The sequence below is a fragment of the Octopus bimaculoides genome, chromosome 28, assembly GCF_046866305.1.
Source record: "Octopus bimaculoides isolate indiv1 chromosome 28, ASM4686630v1, whole genome shotgun sequence".
NCBI classification, from domain to species: Eukaryota; Metazoa; Mollusca; class Cephalopoda; order Octopoda; family Octopodidae; genus Octopus; species Octopus bimaculoides.
The window spans coordinates 20,910,587-20,925,586 of NC_142955.1; the positions used below are offsets into that span (position 1 = coordinate 20,910,587).

The 15,000-nt window shown below is 39.3% G+C and overlaps 1 protein-coding gene across 2 annotated transcripts in view; it reads left to right on the forward strand.

Moving 5' to 3' along the window:
• The window catches only part of LOC106873334 (uncharacterized), a 29,565-nt gene that overhangs the window by 11,400 nt on the left and 3,165 nt on the right, over nt 1-15,000 (forward strand). For both annotated transcript variants that reach the window (XM_089343965.1, XM_052977716.2), the window contains exons 2-4: nt 9,737-9,826; nt 11,083-11,217; nt 14,413-15,000. The exon at nt 14,413-15,000 is cut by the window's right edge and continues 3,165 nt beyond it. In XM_089343965.1, the coding sequence (XP_089200091.1) occupies nt 9,814-9,826; nt 11,083-11,217; nt 14,413-15,000 (736 nt within the window). In that variant the 5' untranslated portion in view covers nt 9,737-9,813. The remainder of the gene's footprint in view (nt 1-9,736; nt 9,827-11,082; nt 11,218-14,412) is intronic.

A 15,000-nucleotide genomic window follows, 5' to 3' on the forward strand; every position in this document is an offset into this window, starting at 1 on the left:
GAGAGCAGAGCATCACACAATGTGTGTTCTGTGGGGAGGGGCTGTTTGCGTTTGTATAGATAGACAGAGAGAGAGAGAGTAAAAGAAAGAGTACTTGATGTTTTGGCTACATACTACATGTAACTGACTGTATATTTTCGTGTCAGTGTCTACAATGTGTGTGTGCGCGTGTATATGTATATATATATGTGTGTGTGTATGCATGTATATATATCTATGTATATATAGTGCAATAAACGGTGAATTAGTGACCAACACAAAATTATATCACTGCAATATCTCTGTCTTTGTGTGTAAGCGCGTGTGTGTGTGTAAGCGTGTGTGTGTGTGTGTGTGTGTAATGATACGATAAACGGGGAGTCGTTGAAGACAATATCATTGTTATCATTCTTAAGGTGGCGAGTTGGCAGAACCGTTAAAGCGCCGGATGAATTGCTCAGCGCTATTTCTTCCGGCTCTACGTTCCGACGTAGACTGCTTTTCATTCATTTCAGAGTCGAGGGGTTCCAAGCTCCTCCCCGCACAAATTTTATGCAACTGCACCGATAGTAGAATGGCCGATTATTTGTCATTGACGCGGTGGCATACGGGCGAACGTCGTTAGCCATTCGCTCCTTTACGATCTCAGTTCAAATTCCACCGAAGTCAAGTGTTGTATACCATACCAACTTCGACTCTCATCCTTTCCGGTCGATGAAATGTCACGTCAGTCAAATGCTGGTATTGATGCACCCGACTAGCACCCGACTACATCTGCAAGTTATTTGTGTCTAGTTATATCTCTCCGAGTGTTGATCCGTCTGCTTGCTTGCCTGTCTGTTTGTCTGTCTGTTTCACTCTTTCTGTCTCCTGTTCTTTTTACCTGTCTATCGGTCTATCCTCGTCTGTCCCGCCCTCCTTCTTCCCGCCTGTTCATCTCTCTGTCAATCTGTCTGTTCAGCCATCCGTCTGTCTGTCCATTTGTCTCTCTCTCTATCCATTTGGCTGTTCATGTCTGTCCCTCTACATAGTTATCTATCTGTCTATCTATCTATCTATCTATTTCTTTCTAACTGCTTGTCTCTTTCTGTCTTCCCCCCTCTCTCTCTATATACATATATATATATATATATGTGTGTGTGTGTGTGTGTGTGTTTGTCTATCTGTCTATTTTTCTGTCTCTATTTCTATCTATCTATCTATCTATATTTATCTGTCTGTTTGTCTGTCAATATCTCTCTCTCTCTAGCTATCTATCTATCTATCCATCTATCTGTCTGTCTGTCTGCATGTCTGTCCATCCGTTTCTCTCTCATCTTTTCTCACCCACCTGTTCTCCAATGCACAGGTGTGTGCTGTGAGTTGCTCCATTGCCCCCCCCCTACCCCTTCTCCCCACAACTCTCTTTTTGGCAGACTGGTGACTCTGACGGAAATGGTCACTCTATAAAACATTGCATTTGCTTCTCATGCTGTTTCTCCTCATTTACCAACAAGAACAAACATCATTCGGATAATACTTCTGGAAAGTCAAATTCAAGAGGAACAGTTCTCTGATACTGGAACCAATTGGTTGAGCAGGAATCTTCAAGAATCTGTCAAGCCCAGCTGTGATGCTTCTTGTATCCTGGTTAGCAGGAACAGTTCTTGAATGACACATGGTAGACTCCCAAATGGACTTTTGCATCCACAAAGCTCTTGTTTGGGATGCATGTAACAGACTTGATAAGATCTGGCACTCATGCCGTCCACCCACGTTAAAAATTAAAATATTTAGAAACATTGATTGAGCCGGCCCTTCTCTGCAGATCAGAGACCTGGACCTTATCAGCTCTCTTAGAAAAACAACAAGATGAAACATATACATGTTGTTGGCACTCCATCGCTTACGACGTCGAGGGTTCCAGTTGATCCGTTCAACGGAACAAGCCTGCTCGTGAAATTAACGTGCAAGTGGCTGAGCACTCCACAGACACGTGTACCCTTAACATAGTTCTCGGGGATATTCAGCGTGACACACAGTGTGACAAGGCTGACCCCTTTGAATTACAGGCACAACAGAAACAGGAAGTAAGAGTGAGAGAAAGTTGCGGCGAAAGAGTACAGCAGGGTTCGCCACCATCCCCTGCCGGAGCCTCGTGGAGCTTTTAGGTGTTTTCGCTCAATAAACACTCAATAAACACCTGGTCTGGGAATCGAAACCGCGATCCTATGACTGCGAGTCCACTGCCCTAACCACTGGGCCATTGCGCCTCCACCGGAACATATACTAAACTGCCCAGAAAGATGCAGAAAATCAGTTGGAGATCACACCCAACACTTCGTAACATCTATGGAAATCTGATATCAATATTCCTCAAGCTAAAGTAGAAATGGCTACTATTTGCTGGCCTCTGTGATCGAGCAGAGAAAGAGGTTATCTTATCCCTGCTCCTATGGCATCCCTCTGGAAGTATTTTCCCCAGAAAACTGAAATTTCCAGATACTATATCTCAGGACTCAGGGCTGGATATTAGAGATCTGAACACAGCAATGCAGGACCGTGTCGTGTGGAGGGGGATTGTCAAAGGAGTTTTAGGGACCAGGTTGTTATATTCTTTTATTCTCTTATTCTTTTACTTGTTTCAGTCTGGGGCCATGCTACGGCACAGCCTTTTGGCCGAAAGAATCGACCCTTGGACTTATTCTTTGTAAGCCTGGTACTTATTCTATTGCTGTCTTATGCTGAACCGCTAAGTTACAGGGATGTAAACACACCAACATCAGTTGTCAAGCAATGGTGGAGTGGACAAACGCAGATATACAAAAACATATATATATGCATATAAGAAGGATGACCACTAAGTGGACATCCAATATATATATATATATATATATATATATATATATATATATGTATGCATGTATGTATGTACATGTATATATGTTTTATGTTGGTACATAATTATTGCGGCTTTTTTTCAACAAATTTTATTCAACAAAAACAATAACAACATGTAACAAAAACATCTTGAAATGATTATTCCGGAGCATAGTCACCATCCACTTCAATTAATGTTTCCCATTTGCTTGGCAGACGGTCAGACCGTCATTTAAAGATGTTTTTGTTAAATATTGTTATTGTTTTTGTTGAGTAAAATTTGTTGAAAAAAACCCCGCAATAATTATGCACTAATCTAATATGTATATTTATAGATATATATGTATGTGCGTGTGTGTCTGTGTTTATGACCCCCGTAACTTAGCAGTTTGGCAAAAGAAACCGATAAAATAAGTATTAGGCTTACAAAGACCAAGTCCTAGGGTCGATTTGTTTGAGTAAAAGGCAGTGCTCCAGCATGGCCACAGTCAAATGACTGAAACAAGTAAAATAATAAAAGAATATAAACAGGCATTCTGTTGGTTTTCATGATGGGGTTTCCACTTGATCAATTAACATGCAAGTGGCTGAGTACTCCACAGACATGCATACCCTTAACGTAGTTCTCAGGGGGGATTTTCAGCATGACACAGAGTGTGCCTAGGTGGCCCCTTTGATTTTGCCAGTAGAGCTGACTGAAGCAATGGGAAATAAAGTGTCTTGCTTAAGAATACAATGCACCACCAAGAATCGAACTCACAACTCCATGATCATGAGGCAAATAGCCTAAGCAATAAGCCACCATCACATGTGTCAGGTAAATGTATATTATTGAGGTATTATTCACGGCTGGATACCTTTCCTATCACTAACCCTTCTTCCTCACAGCAAACAAGCAGTTTGTCAAGAGGAAATTACCAACTCAGTCCACTGCATCTGATGAAACAGCAAATGTAGACCTTCGCACAAACACTCATACACGTACATAATATGATAGACTTCCATACACTTTCTGTTTACTAAATATTTTCACAAGATTTTGGTTGACCCCTGGGATGGACTGGAAAAGACTTGCTCAAGGTACCTTCCAATGGGGGTAAAGGAGGGATAAAGACCCCCTTCGGTCATGAATAACTGTGGAATTGCACCTAGAAAGTTCCCTTCTGAGGCACAAGTCCAGGCAAGGTTGTTTCTGGAAGACCAACAGTCACCCATGCATAGCAGCCCCACCCCTTTCCACACCACCGATGTTATCCAAGGGAAAGGCCAAGGGGCCGATACAGCTTGGCACCGGTGATGTTGCAACTCATTTCTACAGCTGAGTGAACTAGAGCAACGTGAAAATAAAGTGTCTTGCTCAAGAACACAACTCACAGCCCGGTCTGGGAGTTGAACTCATTACCTCATGATTGTAAGCCTAACAGCCTAACTAGTGAGCCAAATCTGAAACTGCATAGTTGAGAAGTAAACATTTTAGGCATACATCTGTGCTTGGGTTTATTGTCATGCCGTGGAGTTGAACCAGGAACCATCTGTTTCAAAAGTAATCTTCTGAAACCACAGTTATGATAAAGTAACACCTATGGCCTTATTATTTCATCATACCACCAACAACCCTATCATCATTCTCCATGCTGGCATGGGTTGGGTGGTTTGACTGAGGACTGGCAAGCCAAGAGGCTGCACCAGGTTCCCATCTGATCTGGCAAGCTTTCTACAGCTGGATGCCCTTCCTAACGCCAGCCGCTTCAATTGTGTAGTGGGCGATTTTTATGTGCCACCAGCACAGGAACCATTCAGGAGGCACTGGCATCAACCATGTTCGGATGGTACTTTTTATGTGCCACCGGTACAGGGAGCCTGTTCCACCAGCACATGTGCCAGTCAGGTGGCACTGGCATCAGCCACAACTATGATTTCCATTTTGATTTTCTCATTGCATGTAAATTTGTTCAACAGTTGAGGTCAGGTGAAGAAAACCGTGCTACTGGTATCATGTAACTCAGTTGAGCCTGTTTTAGTGGTCAGGTAGCTAACGAGTAAATCAGCTCCCCCACTTACCTTGCCAGGTGAGGAGGGTGCTGTGGATATTCTGCAGGACCTAAAACAAGACCTGTCAGAGGATAAATGAGTCCATTGTGAACCAGTGGCCATCCATGAGAGCAGTGTCTCTTAAAAGCATCCTACATAAGTTGCAGGAGTGGCTGTGTGGTAAGAAGCTTGCTTCCCAACCACAGGGTTCTAGGTTCAGTCCCACTGTATGGCACCTTAGGCAAGTATCTTCTACTGTTTCCTCAGGCTGACCAAAACTTATGAGTGGATTTGGTAGACGGAAACTGAAAGAAGCCTGTCATTTATATATGTGTGTGTGTCAGGACTTGACCCCCAGCACCATTTCACAACTAGTGTTGGTTTGTTTTCATCACTGTAACTAAGCAGTTTGGCTAAATATAGAACACACAGAATAAGTACCAGGCCTAAAACAAGAAAAAAAAGGTACTGGCCAATCCATTTAAGTCGAAGCCGTGCCCCAGAATGGTCGTGGTCTAACAACTGAAACAAGTAAGAGATGAAGCATAGAATATGGCCTGGTGTAGTGTTCAGCTGCTCCAAGAACCATGAAGACTCCGAGGAAAGACAGACTGAGGCCTCATGCTGGAGCCAAGGTCCACAAATGGCGTGCTGTGGCTGCTGTTATGTCCTGGTTTGTGTCTGTTGTAAATAGCAACAAGGTCACTTGTGATGAATTGCTGGGGAGTTTCGTAACATTTTGGTGTAATATCCTGTGTTAGTTAGAAGGAGACTGTGAGGAATCCTGCCCTGTATACTGATGCATTCTATTGTTTGGGTACTGGTGGTGGTGTTTGTTGTTGTCATTGCTGCCATCGTAGTAACAGCAGCAGCAGTAGTAGTAGTGGAGGTGTGGTGGGGGGGGGGGGAGATGGTATCGTAGTTGAAGAGTAATGGCAGTTAAAAGGAGATGGTTATAGATGTGTTACTACTACTACTACTACTACTACTACTACTAACACAACAAGCATTGACATTACTACCACAGGTACCACTACCACAGTGGCTGCAACTTCAAATACTACTACTTGTAGTAATACTATATTATATGTTCAGTGTCAAGAAATAGATAGATAGAGAGAGAGAGAGAGAGAGTAAACAAACAGGAGATTGATAGATAGATAGACAGATAGATAGATAGATAGATAGATAGACAGATAGATAGATAGATAGATAGATAGATAGATAGATAGATAGACAGACAGACAGACAGATAGATAGATAGATAGATAGATAGATAGATAGATAGATAGATAGATAGATAGATAGATAGATAGATAGATAGATAGATAGATAGACAGATAGATAGATATCATAGAAGATGTATGCAGCCGGTTTATGTATATTTGTGTGTGTAATACGGATAGATATATGAGAACAGACAGTCCCTTATTTATATACATGTATGCGTAGATCGATAGATATATATTCTTTTACTTGTTTCAGTCATTTGACTGCGCCCATGCTGGAGCAGATCGACCCCAGGACTTATTCTTTTTAACCTATTCTATCGGGTACTTTTGCCGAACCGCTATTCGCAAGCATATAAACACACACACACACACACGTACACGCATATATACACGTTTATATATATATGTGTGTGTGTGTGTGTATGTTTGTATATATAATGTAGATATATATAAAGTCACACAGACACACACTTTAATATAGTATATACATGTTAGATGTGATTTTGCAAGCCGTACAGAATGAGTTTGAGTGTACCTAAATGTGGTGTGTGTGTGTGTGTGTGTGTGTGTGTGTGTGTTAATGGGTGTGCGTGTGTGTTGCAGCCAGCCAGCAAGCAAGCCAGCTGACCAGCCGGGGTGATACAGTTGCTTACGTCAGAAGCTGACACAGTGCTTCGGCACGTGACCATCGGCAGGGGAATGAGGGAAGAAAAGAATAAGAGAATTGTAGAGGGGAAGAAGAGTAGAGGCAGGAGGTGGGCGACTGGCTCCCTCCCTCCCTTTCACTCACACACACACACACACACACACACACACACGCACATGCATGTGTGTGTGTATCTATACATATCTGTCTCTGTGTGGTTCTTACGTGTTTACATGTGTATACTCATATATATATATATATATATATATTATATATATATACACATACATATATATATATATATATATGTATGTATATATATATATATATATATATATGTATGTATGTATGTATATATATGTATGTATGTATATATATGTATGTATGTATGTATATATATGTATGTATGTATGTATATATATGTATGTATGTATGTATGTATATATATATATGTATATGTATGTATGTATGTATATATATGTATGTATATATATGTATGTATATATATATATGTGTGTATATATATATGTGTGTATATATATATATATATGCATCTTTATACATATGTATGTGTATTATGAATGAGTGTATGTATACATGTGTTTATGTACATATTTATATATGTATGTACGCATGTGTACATATATATATACATGCATATATATGTATGTATATATATATATATATATATATATATATATATGTATATTTATATATGTATATATATTTACATGTATATATATGTGTGTATATATATATATTTATTTATGTGTATGTATGTATATATATGTGTGTGTATGTATGTGTATGTGTGTGTGTGTGTTCTCTTTTCCATTTTAATCTAAAGTAAATTCTGACCGGCCACCATCTTGGAGAGAAAGGAAGTATCACTCATTGAATCTTAAGAAGGTCTTAAAGTCTTATTATAGTCACAGACTTTATCATCATTTCTATGTATGTATATATGTGTGTGTGTATGTATGTACGTGCATATATATATATATATATGTATGCATGATTGTATGTGTGTATATATGTATGTTTGTATGAATTTATGATCATATGTATGTAGGATTGTGTGTATGTATATATGTATGGCATGTATGAATGTATGAGTGTATGTGTGTATGTATGACATGTATATATGTATGAATGTGTGTATGCATTATTGTGTGTATTTATGTATGTATATATGTATGTATGTATGACTATATGTATGTATGTATGTATGTACGTGTTAGTATGTATGTATGGCGCATATGCATGTATGTGTTTGTATGAATGTATGTATATATTTGTATGTATGTGTTTGTATGAAAGTGTGTATATATGAATGTGTATGTGTGTGTGTATGTGATTGTAAGGTGTGTATGTATGTTAAAGTTCAAGATTCAAGTGAATTGGGCCCTTAGATAGTAAAGCCCCAAGGTGGACCAATGAAGTCACAATCATTTACAAAACAGAATTACAGCAAAGTGAAGACTGATATGTATTCCAGTTTTTTGTACGATCTTGAATGTCTGACTGAATGTACCATGAGTCTCAAGGCTGTACCTGGGTACAACAGGGAAATTACGTCCTTTTCTCGCTGGAATTTGCCAGAGAGACATGAACTGGCACATATTTGGATTTGTAGAATGTCATTTTTTAATATGTTTAACTCATGTCTATATTCACCTGATGAAAACGTTTTCATTTTTTCACATGATGTAATAACTCTCTTCATCAAATCTTAGTAAAATCATTGAATTAGTTTGGTTGGCAGAAGCCTAAAAATGTACTTGTAACATCATCACCATGCAGAACACTTGCTATTGTTGAAAAGAATTTATTTTTCTTCACATGTAACAATACGATGCGAAAATGGTTCGATTTTATACTGTGACAGCAACGAACAGCAAATTCCAAAATGACATTCAGTTTGTGTGATACCCACTTGACCAGCTTCTTTACTTTGCCAGTTTGTTTGAGATGATCCAATACAGTTGCAATTGAAACGTCAAGTCTTGCTGCTAACCCTTGCATAGTTTCAGATGTATCCACTTCCACTACAGTTTCCATCTCATGATTATCCACCATGGTCTCAGTTCTACCAAGGTGGATTTTCAAGAGAGAAGTCACCAGACCGGAACTTCTCAAACCATTGACATACAGTGCACTCATCTGCCACATCTTCACCAAACACCTCACTGATGTTTCAAGCTGTCTGGGATGCATTGGTTCCATAAGCAACATGAACTTTTTATCAATCTATGGGTTCATAAAAACTGATTTACAAGAGAAAACTCAATTGGACACCATGGATTGCATTTCCAAACGTGATGATGTAACTCTTCAATGTTGTAAAACAAATACATGTGGTATCATGTCTATTCTCTTCAATGCCCCCACCCTGCATATTTCCCACTCCCAATTGTCATAGCTGTTCATTTTTTTCCTTCTTTTTTCTCTTCGATCCTGTTCTCACCAGGACATGTGATGTCAATTACCAAGCATGGTATTTTGGTCTTTTTTGTTCACCACAACAAGGTCAGGTTCCCAATGTCTGATCTGATGGTCACACTGAATCATTGCATCCCACAGGATTTTTCAAACTTCATTCTCAGGAACTTCTGAGTTTTTAGCAGGGCTGTGGAGTCAGAGTCAATAAAACTATACTGACTCTGACTCCGACTCATGATATCTTTATTCTTTAATCTAAACCAGTTGTGACATATAGGCCGACTCAAAGTACAAGTGTATGCATATGTTTTATGAGATATGTAGATCATAATCACTTGATTTCATTAAGAGGAGTCAGAATCAGAGGTGCCAATAGTAGAGGAGTCGGAGTTGGAGTCGAAGTTTTTTGTTTTGACTTCACAGCCCTGGTTTTTAGTCATACCACATTTTCCCTCCCTACTTTTCACACACACACACACACACACACACACACACACACACACACACACATATTTCCTATTTTGAATTTGTTTCCCTTTTATTTCAGAATTCAGTCCATCATATTGTGCTAACATTGACTACTACAGACAAAGTTATGACAGAGTGGAGCAAGCCAGTACTTCCATGGCCATCATTCGTAAGTTCGTCCTGCTTCACTTGCCACTAAATTCTTTCAGCCATACCTGTCTCCTTTATAATTCTTTCTTCTAAAACAAAAAGCATGTCCCATGTGTGTGTGTGTGTGTGTGACACCCTGTCTGTTGCAAGTTCAATTTTGGTAATTCTGCCTCCGCATAACTCCCTAAGGCTTCATCTTTGAAGATGGGAGGCATAATAGTAATAATAATTGTTTCAAGGTTTGTCACAAAGGCAGCCATTTTGGCGGGAGGGGACTAGTCGATTACATCGACCCCAGTACTCAACTTGTACTTAATTTATCGACCCCAGGAAGATAAAAGACAAAGTTGACCTTGGAAGAATTTGAACTCAGAACATAAAGACGGATAAAATGCCGCTAGGCATTTGGCCCAGCGTGCTATCGACTCTGCCAGCTCACTGCCTTAATAGTAATGATAATAATAATAATCCTTTCCCCTGGAAGCACAAGGCCTCAAGTTGGGGGAATGGATTAAGGTGATTACATTGACCCCAGTGTATAACTGGTACTCATTTAATTGAACCCTAAAAGATGAAAGGCAAAGTCAACCTCAGTGGAATTTGAACTCAGAGCATAGTGGCAGGCAAAATACTGCTAAACATTTCGTTCAGGGCGCTAACGATTCTGCCAGCTTGCTGCCCTAATAATAATAATAATGATAATAATAATGATGATGATGATGATGATGATGATGATGATGATGTCAGTAATGATGCTTTCTACTCTAGGCACATGGCCTGAAATTTGGAGGGAGGGGTCTAGTTGATTGCATCGACCCCAGTGGTGGAAAAATACCCTCGTTTCAAACAGGTATTTCCTCGGCTGCCTATTGTAGCCTTTAGATCCCTATATTTATACTGTCATATATGGTGCCAGAACATTCTAGAATTTCTTGAAACTTTTAGAAACTTTTTAAAAGTTCTTCAAACTTTCAGAAAGTTTTAAAAAATTCTGCTTCAGCAACTCAGTGCCAAATTTGTCTGAAATGTAATGGAAAATGGGTCAGTTCCAAGACATCGATGTCCAAGTCACAGAAGCAAAATGTGAAGGGAAGGGTAGTCATTTCCTTTGATTTCTAGAGAGAAGCAAACAGGAACTAACACTAACCAAAAAAACAAATAAAAAAATCTTTTTTACGTAGTGTACTCTGTCCATGTTTCTAGCTCTTCCTCTCACTCTCTCTTTCTCCCCCTCTGTCACTCTCTCTCTCTCTCTCTCTCTCTCTCTCTCTCCAGGAGCCATCCGTTTGTCTGCACCATATCCAGTTTTTGCTCTCATCATGATCGTGGTGGCTGCCATAACCAGTGTGATTGGTAACATTAAGACCGACGTGAAAACTTTATTCGGTGCCATTATTTATGTTTTCTCAGGTGAGCTAAACACATGCACTTTCTTCCTTTATTCCTCTTTTATTTTGTTTTTTTGTGTTTGTGTATGTGTATATATATATGTGTATATATGTATGTATGTATCCTGAGCACACCTGGGGGCATTTGATGTAAACAAATTAATATCTATGTATATAGGCACAGCCATGGCTGTGTTGTAAGAAGCTGGCTTCCAACCATATGATTCCAGGTTCAGTCCCACTGCACGGCACCTTGAGCGAGTGTCTTCTGCCATAGTCTCAGCTGACCAAAGCCTTGTGAGTTGATTTGGTAGATATAAACTGAATGAAGCCCATCATGTATATATATATATGCATATGTTTGTGCGTCTGTGTTTGTCTTCCCATCATCGTTTGACAACTGATACTGGTGTGTTTTCATCCCCGTAACTTACCAGTTTGGCAAAAGAGACCGATTGAATAAGTACTAGGCTTACAAAGAATAAATCCCGGGGTCGATTTGTTCAACTAAAGGCAGTGCTCCAGCATGGCTGCAGTTAAATGACTGAAGCAGTTAAAAGAATAAAAGACTATATATATATATATATATATATATATATATATATATATCCAAATTGAAGGAATGGAAGAGACCACACTTGTTTCATAACTGGCAGAACCTCAGAAGTAGTATCTACTCAGACGAAGTTCTGCCAGCTATGAAACATGTGTGGTCTGGATTTTATCTCCTCCATTCCTTCAATTTGGATTTTTACGTACATACCCAGCAGCCCCTGCTGCTAACTCTGAACTATAGAATAACTTTTCTCAGCTTATTGGACTTCGATATGGGAAACATTTACAACTGTGTCCATCAATAAACCACTATTGTTCCGGAAAGTTGTTTTTTTTTATAGCTTCTACAGACTGCATGAAGCTTACTCACTTCCTACACCTTGATCCTTGGATTTTATCTTTACATATTACCACACACACACACACACATATATATAACATACATACTTACATAAACACACACACAGACATTTCAAAATTAAACAGACACCCCTCATTATACTGTTCTATTGGTGCTGTGGACATTACTCATTAGTTCTCTGCTTAAATGGGTTAAATTATTTAAAATTGCACAAGGCATCTCTACAAAATCCTTGATTAAGTATTCAAAGACATTAAATGACATTATTTGGTTTATAGAATCTTTCAAAACTAATGGCGTCTATTTACTTTTAAGATGTGTTTGTGTGTGTCTATATTTGTACGTGTATATATGTGCATATGCCAGATATGTATAAATGTATGTGCATATACGTATGTACATATATATGTGTGCATATATTTATGTCCCTATATATGTGTGTGTGTGTGTGTATATATATATATGCATGTATACATGTATATTAGGCAGAATACAGAGTCTTGTCGCATTTTGAATGAGGAAAGGAAAAGACACTTATTTGGTTGTAATGGATATATTTCATGAATATAATACTTTAGCCTCAATTTTAATAACCTAATCCCATCTGGCTGATAAGTTGTTGATCCCATCTGGGGCATAAAATCTTCAGGTTTCGATGTAAAAAGAGTTTCAATTTCTATTTTTACCCCTCCTTGATTATTGAATTGTTTTCCCATTTAAATGATGTTGCATTGATCTGAAAAGCGGATAATCTGATGAGGCAAAGTTGGGTGGATCAGGAGGATGAGCCACAACTGCCATGTTAAGTGTGAGGAATTTTGTTTTGTGTAATGCAAGTTGTCATGGCTGATGTCAGTGCCACCTGACTAGCACCTGTGCCTGTGGCACGTAAAAAGCACCATTTGAGCATGGCTGGTGCCAGTGCAAGTGGCACATAAAAAGCATCCTTTGATTGTGGTTGATGTCACTGCTGCTTGACTGGCCCCCATGCTAGTGGGACATAGAAATCCCCCAGTACACTCTTGGAGTGGTTAGCATTAGGAAGGGCATCCAACAGTAGAGACCTTGCCAGATTAGACTGGAGCTTGGTGCAGACTCCTTGCATGCCATTCTGCAATCAAACTATCCAACCAATGGCACCATTCAGAATGAATGATGATGAGGATGAGGATGATGATGCAGGAGCCTCACGCCTTTATAATTGACCAATGATGATGGCTTTTTCTGCAAATTTTCATACAGTGAATCCAGTTGGTGATAGTAATTACCAGTATTAATTGTTTCACTGGAGTTCAATACTTCATATTAGATGACACTTTTCATGTTCCACTAAACACAAAGCATAACCTTTTCTGGGTGTAGTCTGCTCGTTTTCATTGGGTGATAACCATTGTTGTTTCCTTTGGATATTATTGTAAAGCACCCACGTTTCATCATTGGTTATTCTTCTACTTGAAAAGGAGGTCACTGGCAATGAAGTGCAAATGGCAGCTCTGATAAAGTTGAGCATCAGCCAGAATATGAGGTCCTCCTTGAAGGCCTCATCAACTTTTTCAAGTTCCACTTGAAGAGGAAGATGAGAGTAGAGAGGGAAGTGCTGTCTCATAGCAAATTTATTGAAAGGTGGGTAAATATCAGTAAAATGGCCAGTATGAACGGACCAATTCTGAGGATACACCTGTAAAAAAAAAAAGGGTAATATAAAAGGAGAAAGGGCTCTCTACCCCTTTCTTATTTTCTGACCAGGCTCCCGTGGCTTTTATGGGTTTTTCCACGTGTAACCTTTCGAAGCGCCCCCCCCCCCCATTGGGAGTTTTATTTGTTATATCTTTCTCTGTTTTCCTCACTGTTTACACGAACGTTTTTTCTACCTTTTCAGACAAAACCCTTTGTACCCTTCGTCCTGTCTTTGTCCTTACATATTCTTAATTTATATTAGCTCTTGTGGCCAATAAAACCAGAATCAATTATTATTATTATTATTATTATTATTATTATTATTATTATGAAGGTGAATGGCATAGTGGTTAGGGTGTTGCAATTATGATCACTAGATTATGATTTCAAGCAGTGCTGTTTTCTGCAAGTGCTCCACCCTTATTGCAGCCCCTATTTGTTGCACGTACTTCTCAAGATTTTTACTCACTGTTCCCATGGCTCCGACAATTATTGGTGGTAGTGGTACTAATTATTATTATTATTATTATCATTACTATTACTATTACTATTAGGTGGTAGTGGTAACAATTATTATTATTATTATTATTATTGTTATTATTATTATTATTATCTCTTCTTCAGGTCTGGCTTTGTCAGTTGGCATCATTCTCTACATATCAGCTGTCAACGATGAGGTGGGACATCGAGCCAAGATCATTGGTGTCCAAGGCCCAAAGTTTGCCTACTTCTATGGCTGGTCGTTCTTCTTTGCCGGAGTGTCCTTCATCACTGCCGAAATGGCAGCTGTGTTTGGCATCTCACTCTACCTGCTGCGCAACTCACACGTCGACGACATTCTGCGCATCATCCCTGGCCTCGAGGACAGGCTAGACAAATTGAATAAGCTCAACGGTTACCGCAACGACTATGAGGACGACGATGTCTATGAGGATGGTGAAAGCCACTATGCTCGCACCCAGGGCAGGCAACTGCAGAAGCAACAATCACAAGAACAACAGCAACAGCAACAACAACAACAACAGCAACAACAACAACAACAACACAGCATTTATCAAACTTTACAACAGATACAGCAAGAGAAACAACAGCAACAACTTAGTCACTACCAAACATTGCAACAAATACAGCGCGAGAAACAACAGCAACAACAGCAACAGCAGCATTGCCACTATCAGACACTACAACAGATTCAACGGGAAAAGCCACAGC